General features: G+C 38.2%; 1 protein-coding gene across 15 annotated transcripts in view; it reads left to right on the top strand.

The window, feature by feature from the left end:
• itpr1b (inositol 1,4,5-trisphosphate receptor, type 1b) overlaps positions 1 to 15,169 on the top strand; it is a 122,518-nt gene that overhangs the window by 80,717 nt on the left and 26,632 nt on the right. For 10 of the 15 annotated variants that reach the window (XM_008410437.2, XM_008410451.2, XM_008410443.2 and 7 more), the window contains 7 exons: positions 937 to 1,044; positions 1,472 to 1,703; positions 4,421 to 4,543; positions 11,471 to 11,646; positions 11,743 to 11,907; positions 12,055 to 12,244; positions 13,295 to 13,387. In XM_008410437.2, the coding sequence (XP_008408659.1) occupies positions 937 to 1,044; positions 1,472 to 1,703; positions 4,421 to 4,543; positions 11,471 to 11,646; positions 11,743 to 11,907; positions 12,055 to 12,244; positions 13,295 to 13,387 (1,087 nt within the window). The remainder of the gene's footprint in view (positions 1 to 936; positions 1,045 to 1,471; positions 1,704 to 4,420; positions 4,544 to 11,470; positions 11,647 to 11,742; positions 11,908 to 12,054; positions 12,245 to 13,294; positions 13,388 to 15,169) is intronic. The other 5 variants (XM_008410455.2, XM_017304854.1, XM_008410452.2 and 2 more) reach the window with 1 other exon arrangement.

Here is a 15,169-nt window from a genome sequence, read left to right as displayed (position 1 = left end):
GTTTTTTTTTAGGCGGAAATTGATTTTTTTTCTTAATTTCTGCTGTTTATCATATTAATACACTTTCCTCAGTAACAGGCAGGGTGGTTTTTAGAGCTGTAACATGTTCTCTAGGGTCTTGCCTTTGTTTTGATACCAAAACAATTAAAATAAACTCTGTAGTTCTTGAGATACATTCAATTCATTTTGGGCATGTTATTTTCAGCCATATTGCTCAAAAGGAGGCCTGGAGTCGGAGAGGTTTTAAGAAACGCGTATGGATGCATGCAAACCTGAGGCTGCTCCAAAAGCAGGTGGCGGACAGTAGCACAGAGCATTCTGGATCTATAGAGCCAAAATAATAGAGTCCAGAACTAAAGGGACTGAAAGCACTCATGGTCTTTTGTCAGAGACGAAAAGGAAGTTCTACAACCGCTAAACTCTGACGTTACTTTATTTTTTGTTTACATTTTGTAAAGAAGGAAGTGGCGCTCAGTATCTTCTTCTCATGTCGATTCCTTCAGTAGTTCTTGGTGCAATGCCACCACAGGCAAGAAGGTGAACAGGTTTTTCATTTAGTTTGAATCCTTTGACAAAGTGCAGTGTGAAAGCGAACGCCACCAGCTGACAGTCTAGCAAATGTTGCAATTTTAGTCCCCAATTGAACCGAGTCTACTGGACTATCAAGTGTGAAAGCTCCCTTAGTCTTTCCTTTTCACATTTGCCCAAATTACCTGACAATATTCAAGCTGAGACTACAAGCCTCATCAAGTTTACGACATCTTCTTAATAAAGCCGGAGCCCTGCCCGTATTCTTTACAACAGCTTCTTGACGTAGACTGCCATTGAACTTAACTCAAACAAACAGCCATTCTTAGTGCAACGCCTTTGAATAAACGGCAGCTACGCCTTCACAAATAATGGAAGTGCTAATTATCTGTGTCTGGTCTGTTTCAGTTGGCGCGTCACAACAAGGAGCTGCAGGCCATGCTGAAGCCTGGGGGGACGTACGGAGAGGGCGACGAGGCGCTGGAGTTCTACGCCAAACACACAGCTCAGATCGAGGTCAGCCGCCGTGCCTCGGCCAAGCAGAGCTGCATGGTGGAGTTTTATATTTTTGCTGCTGCCATCTCTGGCAGTCTTTCAGTGTTTCCTAAGAAGCTGAAAAGATACTGCCGCGCTTTGGTGAAGAGATCACCCGAGGCGTGTCGTAAAAGGGTTTTTGTTTACATTTTTTTGCACAGTTATTAGGTTTCATCACAGCGGGATGCCAAAAACCTTTGGCATGCTCACTCATTTCCCGGTGCAGCCTCGTAAGCAGAAGGAATGCAGATTGTTAACACTGATTTGTGCTAAAGTTGTCGGTGGGGTTTTTTTTCTTTGCAGAGAGTTCCAATGTTTTTCCTACGCAGCAAAAGACTGTATCGAACACCCAGTCTAAAGAGCTTAGATTTAATTGATGCATGAAGGTAATTGTATTGGTTGTATTCAGATCGTACGTCTGGATCGCACCATGGAGCAGATAGTGTTTCCGGTCCCCAACATCTGCGAGTTCCTCACACAAGAGTCCAAACTGCGAGTGTATTATACCACGGAGCGGGACGAGCAGGGCAGCAAGATCAATGACTTTTTCCTGCGCTCTGAGGATCTCTTCAACGAGATGAACTGGCAGAAGAAGCTGCGAGGTACTCAAGAGGCCACTGGTAGCACAAACACCGTACCCTGTGCGTTTTTCTCCTCTACCTTTTTTATACCCTAGTGCATAGTTTGTACTCCTTCTTTGTGCATCTCTCCAGGTTGTTATGGGAAATTTAAAAAAAAAAAGCATAAACAAGATTTTTTGAATACTTGGGGATTTTTTTTTTTTTTTTACTTGTGACCTGACTGGATTTCCCAAAACATTTTGTTCTTCCTTGACACTCAGATGATCACATCACAGGCACTTGAATTATAGCTTTTTTTTGGACATGACAAAAACATTGTAGGTAAATCCCAAGCTAAAAAGTAAACAAAAGTGATTATAGCCTAATAAATTCTAGATCTGTTGATACTCATAAAATATTGAATCATACAGGTGCAAAAAACTAATTAAAACATTTCTAAAAGCTTTTTCTGAATTCACTGACTTTGGCATCAGGGGAGGAAAACTTAAAAACAGTTGATCAGTTAAAATTCTTATGAAAATATTAATCACTTCTGTTATTTTAGTGTACTTTGTTAAAAACACTGTAATAAATCATTTCTGTGAAACAATTTATTTTCAGCTGTTTATGCCATAACAAAACAAAGACGTAAAAATAGCAAAAATCTAAAACATTTTATGGTTTTCATTTAGAAATTCTAAGATGAGGACAATTGATCAATTCTGATTAAAAAAAGAGAAAACATTCCAAATCTTTCCTGAAACAGTACTGCAAAAGTGTAAATAGTCAAATTATTGTTTGGTTAAAAGGGCTTGCAGAAAATGTATGGTTTGTTGTTTATTTGTTGTTAGACAAGGAAAATTGTGCAAACAAAAAAAGCTGTAATTTACAACTAAAGAAATGGTTTTAAAGCTTTCAAATCATCGTTTGAAACAACAGTCAGTCTGTTTGGTCTGAATTTCAAAGGGATAAAAACAAAAACAATGAAAACATTGTAAAAAGAAATTATTTGAACATCTTTTAAAACAGTTCAACGTGTAAGAAATCATTTGGAGGAAATAAGATTTAGATGATGAAATAAAAATGAAACGTGATTAATAGAGAAACAGACAGTTCCACTGAATTAAAGAGAAGCAGCCATGGACAGGGATTTTTTTTTCTTTTTTATACACTGCTTAAAGAGTCTGGAACTTTGGTTTTGTCCTGTAAAATATTAAAAGATAGTCGTGTGAAGAAAACAAACATTTCCATAGTCATTGATAATATTGGGTCATATGTCTTTCAGGCTCAATCTTGAATAAATATGAAATTACACAACATTTTTATACATTTAAGCTAATTTTCATAAGACTACAACATTTAGATATCTAATAAAGTAATTATATGTCCTATTTGCAGTAATGTTTTTCCTTTTAATGATTTGTTTCCCCACAAATACCACAACTGAATAAATGTCCAGTCAGAGCTTATTGATTGGAGGTTGTGATGCAGTACTTCCTCGGTTTTTTGTTGTTGTTGTTGTTTTTGTAGTTTTTTTTTTTTTTTTTTTTGAAAAATTCAAAATTGAATGACATTTGTCATAGTCCATATATAAAAGAGATGAACTCCTTTTATCATGAATCCTGGAGGGATGCAACAGGAAAAGCCAAGTAAACCTTTATATAGTTAATGTGGACATATAATGTTGTTGTGTTTTTTATTAAACTGTAATGAATAATAAACAAATTCAAGCTAGACATGATGTATCAAGAATTGTTGCACAACCTTTGTTACCCGTAACAAGTTGATGACAGTTAAGTTGCAGTGGACAGTTGACACCTGCTGTACTCAGCTTTGGGTTTTACATGTGGTACCTAGGGTTGATACTATTATATAAGTGTCTGAGTATTTTCTCCTCTTTCGTGGTCACCTGAAAGCAAATGGCCTTTCTGACAGGATTTGGCTTATCCGGGTCCTTTGAGTGCGCTCCGTTTAATGGGAATCTTCTGACCTCCTTCCTGTTCTTGCCAGTTGGAGCGATCAGAACCACTAATTGTCAATGAGTCTGGAGACTAGTCAAAGCAGCGTATTTAACGTTTCAGTGTAAAGCTACATATAAAAACTAAACCAGAGCAGAAAGGACATAATAAAAACAAAAAAAAAGTAGGTTTCGTTTTCAGGTCGGGACATGTTCCTGTTGACCTCTCAGTGATTCGGTTTTCAGACGTCTCTTTGTTTACTCTGCTCTCTGTATTGAGAAACATGTTCTGGCTTGTCCCATGGTCAGGCGTGTAGGAGTGTTGCTGGTCTGCAGTGTGAAAACATGTGAGAAGCCACCTTCTGTTTCCTCTGCGAATGAATCAGCACACCAGGAGTTTGTGCTCTTTCCGCTGGTGCAAACCACTTGACATGAATATAGAGCCTTCAGCTGCCAGTTCTGCTTTTCTGCAGAAAAGCTGGGCCCAAAATAGTGTTGGCCCACGATACTGATCTCCTGACCAAGAGCAGCGTATATGTTGTGACTAATAACCACTTTGGTGCAAAATGTCATCATGCCATCTGGTTGCGTTCCAGACTGAATTTCCTAAAGTTCAGGTTGTTTTGTTTGGGTTAATATTTGAGGTTTAGAAAATAGAAGAATTGCAGTTCAGGCTGTAGATTTTGGCACTTGAGGTTAGGATGAGGAGCACTCCTGTTTGGGTATAAACATTAATCTTATTGGAAATTTTATTAAGTAAGTTGTACTTTGTTGAGGATGTTTGCATGCTGCTGTGTTTTCTATTGATGAAATTACTCAAAACTGTGAAAATCTATTTCAGCTCAGCCCATCCTTTACTGGTGCTCCAGGAACATGTCCTTCTGGAGCAGCATCTCCTTCAACCTGGCCGTACTCATGAACCTCCTGGTGGCCTTCTTCTACCCTCTGGAAGGTGTCCGTGGAGGTCAGTCAATTTTTGCTTTATTAACGCCAGACGCTGTTGTGGAGAAGTGCTGATACCTCACAAACTTAATTGTTTTACTGAATATTTAAAACTTCATTGTTTTATTGAGGTTTATGTCCCGGTGGAAGGTGAACCTTTGCTGAATTCTCAATTCATGTTGAAGAAAAGCAACGACCCCTACATGGTTTGTGGCAAACCACCAACAGGACTTTTTATGACCGTCTTCTGGCCACCTTTTCCCCATAAAAGCCAGATTGATGGAGTTGATGAGCAATAATTACCCTCAGCTCCTCCAGAGTTACCATGGGCCACTTCTCTGATCATTGGTGTACTTGGTTGGCATGTCAGTTGAAGTAGATGGCCTTTTGTTGGTGTCGATTCTCAGTTAGTTGGGAAATGGTTGGAAGTAATTTATAAATTTTAGTTGAAATTGGAAGAGTGACCCTAATAGTGTTATTGGGAAGAACACCTTAGGAGTGGTGCAGATGTATGAGAACATGGCAAGGAAACTTTAAGATTACTGGAACCATCTTCATTTCAACATTAGATGGATATTGTCCAGGCATCATCAGCACTGGTTGCTTCCAACTATAAAACACCTAAACACAAAGTCAGAGGTCTGGTATATATAGGCTAGTGCAGTGAGGAACATTCAGACCTCTACATTGGAGAAAATAAGCAGTAATAAGGGATGACCCAAAACCAAAGAGCAAACTCTTTGAGTCAAGAATCAGTGGTTCATTTAAATCTCGAGGACGAGGAACACAAGCCTTTGCTGTCTTCATACAAGTGTTGACAATCTTCACAAAACAGAATGCAGGTGGCTTGAAAGGTGTGAAAGAATCTAACTATGTTAAATATGAAAAACCACCAAAAAAACAGAGGATGTGGCCTCAGATCTCATCTTGCTAACACCTACTCTGCAGCCCTGACTTGTTCCACGAAGCAGTTTTACTCCAAATCACAGCTTGGGACATGTGGCCAAGACAAGTTGTCGTTAGGTTCATGTTTGCGTTGTCAGGCAATTATGACCCAGATATTGAGCTGAATAGAGGGAGGGGCCAGTGAAATGCATATCCCACATGCCCCACAATGGCTCTTAATGGCCCTAAAAGTGATTGTTCTGATTACGGGCTATAAGCTTATTACTTCCAGTCAATGTTTAGAACCTTCTGGTGGAGAGTTGAAACGTCTTCAAGCAACTAGAAAAGTCCGGTCGCCTTCTAAAAGTGCGTGTTCTGTGTGCAACTAGAGTTGTCGTCAATGAATTGATTACACGGTCAATAAAAACTTAAGAACAAAAGATGTTCATCAAAATCTCCTTGTTGTATTGTACAGATTTTTATGTTTTCATTGATGTATCTCCCAGAACATGTAGCCTTTTGATGATAACCACATGGCGGTATATTTGAATGCAGCTTTGAAGCGGTATTCTTTGCTTTTTGTGTGACCGGGACGTTTACGGCCATCGGCTGAGCGAGGTTACACATCAAGATGCTTACACCACAAGCCTGCTTTTTATTTCTATCTCATCAACCTTCTCTTCTATGGAGAACAACAGATTGTTTCTCAAAGCACCGCTTGTGATCTGCAAGCATCTGTTCAATACCCTGTGGTTAACACAATGAGTGTGACAACTAGATTACAACACAGGAACTTGAAATGGCACAAGCAATAACTGCTGAGGTCAGGGGTGGAGCAGAACACTGACAAGATGCGAGTTTTTCAAGCAGCTCCCATGGGGTTTATACAATCAGTACCATGGCAGGTGATGCTTAGATGGACTTTTTTAAGTTTGACATTTAATTTGATGTTTGTGTAACTCATGACCATGATACATGTGCATTGTGTCAAATTCTTAGACTTTCACAGAGCCGTCTGTGCTCCTGAATGCTTGTGGTTTGGGTGCAGCTTCACACTTCTCTAGCTTTACCACAGGCAATGAAGTGATGAGCATGTTCTCCAGTCAGAAGACATGGATGTCAGACTGCTAGCTTATTTTAAGAAGACCCACTTGATGTTTCACTTAACCTGTTTCCAGCTATATACATGTTCCTGCTGCTTAAAGATGCAATATGTAACTTTTATTTGAAAAAAGTATATTTTTGTACTTAATTGTTAAAACTGTCACAGTGTCGTCACGGTTTAACATGAGTTAGATAATCTGTCAAAAGCTATTTTGTTAACTATGTAAATTAGTATATTATACAAGTTCAGAAAATGATGTTGGCTTACAAACAAATAGTGAAACAAATGGCTTTAAACAAAACAATTTTAAAAAATCAAGCAATTCAAGAGAGATTTTAGGGTTAAAGTTTGTGTCTTACTGCAAGTGGGGCCCCAAATCAAAATCAGTTCAAGGCCCCAGATAATCTTTGACCGGCTCTGCAAAGTCTGTCTGAGTATTCTGCTGTGAACAGAAATCAGAAAAACATCATTTTGCCAAATACAACACATACTTTTACAAAGAAGCCATACTACTTCAATGTTTGTCAGGAAAATGGACGACCAGAGAGCTTTTTAAAGAAACAGTGTTTTTGAAATAATGAGTCATATTTTTATATTTCAGGTTAAGTGTTATTATCTGGCCAGATAACACAATACAGCCTCCTCTGTTTGAAAAGTTAAACCTCATACGCAATGCAGACTAAACGCCACGTACGCAGAGATAAACTAGATAATTGACTTTGCTCCTATGCTATTATTACCTCTAGTCTCGTAGGTTATGTCTCACTGCTTTGAAAAATAGATTTAAGTTGTCTCACAGGTCATGAGGTCCAGCAGATTACTTCAGCAAAAGTATTTTAAGTGAAAAGGAGTCGTCTGAGTGCTGGCAGTTCTGCACAACAGGCGATTCTTCACAAACAAAGGGAGTAAGTGACAGATCCGAGCATGTTTTTACACGTAGTTTCAGTTTTCCTTTTCTTCTGGTTTCTCCTCTTTTTTTTTTCTTTTTTTTTTCTTCCTCCTCTGGCCCTCTTCGAGGACGGCGCTTGTGGAGATGTGAAAAGCCGCCAGTCATTAGGGCCTCTTTTGTTTGAAAGCAAAGAGAAGACGCACATTGTTTGCATAAACTTTCGATTGTTCTGGCTGGGGTCAAATGGCGAGGTCCCCTTTTGTTTGTACTTCCTCAGTTACAGAGAATAGACCAAAAAAAAAAAGCCAAAGATTTTTTTGCTTTGCTTTAGAAACCTCATGTGGTTTTCAGTTTTAAAGGATCTTCTGAAAGCTCCGAGTCAATCTAGGACAAAAGCTGTATCTGCTAACTGATGGTGGCCTCAATTTGTGGCTAGTTATATCAAGTATTAAAACCAAAGTTAATAGACTGACCTGAAAATGAACACAAGACAAAAAAAAATCTCCCCAAATTGTGTTGTGGCATTTATTTTTGATGATTTCTCAAACAAACTTTACACTTTACCGAAAATTTGTATGGGTGTCGTACATTTCTTACAATATTAAAATAGTTTCTTAAAATGGCATAAATTTAGACACGTCATCACATGGTTTGACACTTGGATTCTGTCAGCTACAAATCTAAACACTTTATAAACAAACTTAATATAGAAAACCAATTTTTAACACTGTTCTGTTGTGAAGGTAACTATTAATAAGGAGTGCTGCATAAATGTGGCGGTGCAGATGCAAACATGGCAAAACCTCAAGCTTTTCACTGTACAGAAACCAAAAAAAAGTACAAGTTTAGAACAAAGGTCAGTGTGTTTCAGTATTGCTGAACTTTTATTATATTGATCTGGTGAAGAGTTCTTGTGCGGATATCTAAACACAGCTCCGTGTCTGAAACATTTCCTGTTGCAGTTGCACCAGCAGTTTAACCAGCGTGAACCGAGTAACCTGTAACGACCTCACTTGTGATAAAACACGACCCTGAGCTGTTTTTGTTCTAGGAAAATCATGATTATTATTGCATATCAATAATACAGCAACAACTTACTAAAATGGTGAAAGTGAGAAAAATTGTCGCTTCAGTTGCATTTTCTCAGTTATGGTGGCCCAATCTAAAATATTGAAGAAAACAATTTGTTTTTGTTTTTTTCAAATTTAGCTGCAGTTTATTTTTAAACATTTTATACCTTAAACTCAGAGAGAACAGAGGAGAATAATCTGCTTTCAAAATGCAAGGTAAAGATAACTTTCTTGCGAACCTTGAAGTGTTTTATTTATATTTCATGTGAAAGATCAACAAAAGTAGAAGACTAATATTAAAGGTTAAAAGTTTATTGGGGAACAACATAGTTGTGGAGAAGCTAAAGCAGGGTTATTTTGCTGTTTGCTGCAAGGTTGTCGTTGATGGCAGCAAAACACTTGGGGAAATATATAGCGCTATAAACAACATATGTCGACCAAAGTGCTGTACAATTCAATTAATGTTTTAAATGTGCTACATAAATAAACTTGATAGAAGAAACTCACGCTTTGTTTGAATCAAACACAAAAGAAGAAAAAAATGGGTCTTGAGAAAAGATTTTAAAATCTTAACATACAGTAAGAGTTAAAATGAAATGGTTTAGATGAAAGCATATTCAGTTTGTTAGAATGGCTCAGATAAGGTCTGGCCTTTAATGAAGGAATACAAATCCCAAAAACCTTGCAGCTTAAAGTGGTACTATAAAGTGTTGACTCAGGGCAGTGAGTGTCACACCGCTTAGTTGTTAAAAAAAAAAATGAAAAAATCACTAATGCCAAGAAACTACCTCATCCTAACGCAAAAATGTTTTATCAAAAATTGTGAGCTTTTTTTTTTCAAAATTGGCTTGTTTCCATTAACCAATTTTTTATTTTATTTTTTTTATATATTCTCAATTTGTGAAATTTTACAACCAATGGCGACTCGGATACTGATTTAGAAAGGGAAACTGAGGGAAGTGGGTGCTTCAATTTTCTACAATTTGCTGACATTGTTAATTTCAACACTTTTTCATTTAGATTTTTTTTTATTTATTGAGCGATAAAGAATCCCTATAATTGTGGGAACACTGTGCCTCAAGTCAAGTCTACGCAACAAACACAAGTCTTGTACTATTATCATGCTTGGCTCTCTAATGATAATTAACATAGGTGTTTTGTGGTTTCTGTAACCTTTGTGGGTTGTGACTAAATGAAAAGTGTGGAAGAACAGGACTCTTATACGTCATCACTACACAATAAAATCAGTGTTGGAAGTCTTCACATACCGTCCCTTTAAAAAATAAATAAATGGAGGAGGAACTAGGTGTAGCAATTCCTTTGGCCAAGCAAATGCTTCAGATTTGATTGTATAACTCTCCTTAATCCTTGTTTACGCTTTTAAATCCTGCGGCTGACTGATCGAACAAACAAACTGGAGCTTGGCCTCACACGAGTCGGCTGTGACTCCATCGGCCCTTTGAGAAGACGCATGGAGACGGCAAAGTGTTTGACGAAAGAGGCTTTGGAGAGATTGTGGAAGGTGCTGATGTGGCGTTATAGCCCATGTCTGAAGATCCTTCTAAAGCAAAAATGGAGATAAGCAGCCTTAGATGGTGTGTTACTCTGTCTGTATTGAGCGTTTTGAGCTCCAATGCAACAAAACTGTACCTAGAAACATCCCTGATAACTTTGGCTGCTACAGCGTCTATTTTTATTCAGCGAAGGGTTATGTAACGCATAATTGACGAGTGCTGTAGACGCAGGAGAAAATTAGGGAGGTCCACTTGGTGCCTTAAACAAAAAAGAATGCGACTAATCTCCTTTTGTAATGTGTGCTTTGTGAGGAATGGGAATCCCATTAACAAAGCCACCCAGTCTGTCAGCTGCATACTGATCAGGACTCGTGCGATAATGAAGCTCCACGCACCATGTGGAAAATGAATTTTAAAGAAAAAAAATATGTGGGCAAAAAAAAGTTATGGGTAGGAGTAAGATGTTGTTCATGTTATTCATTACTAATGTAATTTACTGTAGCAGCAAATCAATTAAATAACCTTCCTATGTTTTATTTCCCATTAAGAGTATTTCTATATTTTATTTTATTTTATTTTAATTTTTTATTTTCTGTATAATTTTCCAAATGGATAAACTGCCAATTATTATACTTAATACAGCCTGAAAGACTGGATAAGCACCCGAAAAACAAGAATCCTGAAGTCTATCAATTAATATTTCCATCATCTGTGGACCGATTAACTTTGTTCTGAAACTGTATGTTTAAAAGAAATTACAATAAGAACATGAATGACATTTGTTCGTATTGCTGTCATAACAGATTTTTAAAAGTAAATAAAACGGAAAACCATGATTAATATGGGCAATTTTGTTTACAAATTATAAGGGAAATTTTGTTTACAGAAAAGTCATAATCCATTTTATTTATGGTTTTGGTTGTGTATATATATATATATATATATATATATTTTTTTTTTTTTTATTTCAGTTCTTGGTTGTGTTTTTATTTTGGATATTTCAAACACCTTGCAGTCCCAGTGTTGAGCATTCTTTCCAAAATAAACTTTGAAAGGGGGCAATATTATATTAAACAACAATATTATCACATATCGCAGTGATTTCTGGGGCAGTTTATATTTGTTATTGTGACAGAACTGGCCTTCCACGTAACACTCGGCTCTGAAAAGTTTGGGACATTTATCTGATGGAGGAAATGACAAATTCTTCTGGATTTTAATAAACAAAAATCCAGAAATTCTGCCCTTATTATCATATGTTTTATTTCATCTTTATTATTGTAGTCATTGTTTTGTTAGAACTTTTGACAATATTTTATCTATCTCATCGTATAATGTGGAATGTATTTAGCTGTAAGAGAATAAATAGTCACTATCTGTTTAAGAGAGAAAAAAACAAGTATTTGTAATGATAGCTGTGACTTTAAGTGAATTGACTATTTTTTTCTGCCTTTCTCTAATCAAATCCTTTTGTTTTTTCCTTCAGGGACCCTGGAGCCCCACCTGTCCGCTCTGTTATGGATGGCCATGCTGGTGTCGCTGGCCATCGTCATCGTGTTGCCTCAGCCTCATGGCATCAGAGCGCTGATTGCGTCCACCATCCTGCGCCTGATCTTCTCTGTGGGCCTGGAGCCCACGCTGCTCCTGCTGGGCGGGTTTAACGTAAGTTTGCATCAACATGTTTATGAAAGCAAATGTTTTCTGGTTCCGATTCGTCCATTTTTCTGAGTTACAAGAGGAGTTTGTTGGTTTTCCCAGCTGTGTAACAAGGTGATCTTCCTAATGAGCTTCGTTGGGAACCGAGGAACCTTCACGCGCGGATACAAGGCCATGATCATGGACGTGGAGTTCCTGTACCACCTGCTCTACCTGATTATCTGCTCACTGGGGGTCTTTGTCCACGTCTTCTTCTACAGCTTGCTGGTATTTGGTGGCACACGAAAATCACATCAGCTTAATAATAATAATGGTGCTAAATACAAGTGAAGGAAACAAAAAGAGTCTCCTTTTTTTTCCTGTGTGTTTCTCAAAGATGCCATACACTCATCTATAAGCGTTCCTCTTTTTCAGCTCTTTGATCTTGTTTACCGAGAAGAGACCTTACTGAACGTGATAAAGAGCGTCACCCGGAACGGGCGCTCCATAGTTCTGACGGCCGTGTTGGCCCTCATCCTCGTCTACCTCTTCTCGATTGTGGGATACATCTTCTTCAAGGACGACTTCATTTTGGCCGTCGACAGGATACCCAACAAAACTCTTGGTATGTTAAAGTATTGGCTGGCTCTCGTTCCACCGGAGGCATAAAAGTGTTTCTTGCCCTTCTTGACCCAAGTACTCATGGAAGGATTTACGTCATTATCAAAACACCTTAAATGAAGAAATATCAGTATAGCCAAGATGTGCGATCAAAATTTCTTCACATTTTTGTCAATGTTGGTTTTGTGACCAACACTGCCTTAATAAAGTATTCACACCTTGAACTTTTTCAACCACAAACTTCTATGTTTGTGGGATTTTATGCGATATACCAATATAAAGTAGTTTGTGACTATGAAAGGGAAGGTACATAATATTTGGTTTCATTTAGATTTTCAGAAGAAATCTAAAAGTTGGACTTCCCCCTTTTTATTCTGGTGAAATCCAGTCCAGCGGTTCACTTTTAGAAGTCACCTGACCATTACATCCGTAGATAATTTCATCTCAGTATAAATTTAGCTGTTCTGTGAAAACCTCAAATGTTTGTTAGAGAACAAAGCAGCATCACGAAGCCCAAGGAACACAGCAGATTGAATTTTAATAAATATTTAGGGCATAAAACAATGTCCAGCTGACAGAGCCCCTAAGGGCGTTGTTATATTGGAAGAGAAAAGAGTAAATGCACACTCAGAGCAACAAGGTATTAGTGTAGAATAACTCACATTGACGTGTTATAATGCTTTGCTCATATTCCTGATCTTAATCTGTGGCAGGTCTTCTGCAGCAGAAGGTTGATCTACAAATGATTGACTTTGGTACAGAATACCAAACTCCGATACGTGTTGCGCCAGTCACGCTATTCAGATTTTCCTTTAACACCTTGTATCATTTCCCATCACTTCACATTAAGAACTACTTGTAGAATTGCGAAGTTGAGGTCTATCACTTCAACCAAAATAAAATATATCACAGTTTGTGGTTGGAACGTGACAAAATGTTTAAAAAAAATTAATTAATTAAGGGACCTCAGTACTTCTGCAATGCATTGTGCAAATATATATGTGTGTGACTCTTTGTGCATGTGCATAATGCTACATGTTCTTTTGCTGAGCAGAACATGGAGCCAGCATGATTGGAGAGTTTTTCTCGGGCGGAGCGTGCCAGAAGGAAAATGGAGAAAACTGCTCAACAGAAGCCGTCATGGATGGTACGTTGACGAAAGCGAAGAGTGAAAGTATGAACATGTTGGAGGGAGGTTGTTGAGGTTCAAGGCTTCTGTTAGGTCTGAAGCCACATGTTGGTGCATGCATGAGATTCCAGGCTGTTGGTGTGCAACTCTGCTTCTGGCTTGTATGTTTGTTTTAAGACGGCCCTGCGTTTTCCTGAGTCACCAAGATCAGCGCAGCTGAACAAATCACGAGATTTAGTCAGACTGAGCCACCTGGTGAAATGTCAGGGGGTTTGGACCCCTCGTGCTGCGGAAGAGGGGTCGACGAGCCTAAGAGCCTATACTCGGGCCTGAGGTGAAAAGGTCAAGGATTAAAAACCATCAGGTACAAGTGGATTGAAGGATCCATCCAGTGATGGCACAGAAAGCCTCCAACTCCAAACAATAAGTCTTTGCAAGCGACTAATCTTGATGGGAAAAACCACCATTCAATCATGAACACATTCAGCAGCTTAAAACCGATCAGTCAGCCATATCCAATCCCCAAATTGCTTGACCCCTGACCTCGCCTAAGCTTCCAAAACCCTTCATCACTGTTCAAGTATGGGATAGTTTTTGTCGCTAATTGGAGAAAATCCTATACTTAAGTTCTCACAGCTTCTTTACCGAGCCAGCTCTAAAAGTATGGAATTAGTGATCCATTATTTCTGATTTCAACAAAGTTCTGCAACGTCAAGTCATAAAAATATATTAATTAGGCAACGTTGTTATATGCCACATCGCCACACAGCTCATTGAAAGGATTGCACAGTGGTTTGTCTTACCCGCGTCATCGTCGTCGTATGACTTTACTAACTGCGAGCTTGTTATTGAGAAAAAGTTTAAAGATTTTTGCTCATTTAGCTGCATCTGTTTCCAGAACTTCCCTCTTTTACTTCTCTGTGCTTCTCTCACTCTTTCTACTTTCTATCTTTTAAACAATACCTACCAAGAGCATTGACGTGTTGCCCCAGGATGCGTCTCTGGAAAGAAAAAAACAAGGGGGGAAACAGCCAGTGGAGAACTGTTGACTTTATGCTCCAGAACAGAGCTTAATCTATCTTTATGTTTATGTAATATATAACAAAAGACTGACATGAAGCAGTTCCGATCCAGCAGCATTTGCTTAGTTTTGAACTCAAAGCAAAATAGAGTCCAAGCAACGGCCAAGTCACCTACTGGTTACAGTCATTACAACATGTGCTGCTTTTCAACACACCACCGCTAAAGCAGCAGCGGACATGATCAACCCAGTGCCATGATTGCACACAGGCCTGATTTAAATAATTCTAATAAAATTACTCAATGGATATGATTTCAAATGTAATTGAGTAAAATACTTTACTCATAACGTACTAAAGCAGTGTTTCTCAACCTTTTTTGGGCCAGCGCCCCCCCAGTCTTTATCCAGGTCCCTCACTGCCCCCCACCAAAGAATTTGCAGGCTACTTTGCACTGACTATTATTTTATCATTAATATTAMTATCACTATTKTAGATGTTTTGATTTTTATGCTTCTTTCTGTATTTATCATCAAAAATAATTTCCCAGAGAACAAAAAAGTAATGGGAATAGAAATTATTTTCACAGGCGTCTACAAAAAATGCAATGAACATTCAAGTTAAAATCAGTAGGTCTAACAGCAGCCAATCAGACTGGAAAAATATTCTTATTTTGTGCCATTTTCTAGTTGTTAAATATTCCACAAAATGAGCAGATAAAAGATGTTCAACATGCCAGTTTAAACTTTGAACTATTTGCAAAATGACTGAGCATTAAAAC

Source organism: Poecilia reticulata, linkage group LG5 (assembly GCF_000633615.1).
Source record: "Poecilia reticulata strain Guanapo linkage group LG5, Guppy_female_1.0+MT, whole genome shotgun sequence".
Taxonomy (NCBI): Eukaryota; Metazoa; Chordata; class Actinopteri; order Cyprinodontiformes; family Poeciliidae; genus Poecilia; species Poecilia reticulata.
Note: the sequence above shows the minus strand (reverse complement) of the source record. Positions and strands in the feature narration are given on the sequence as shown.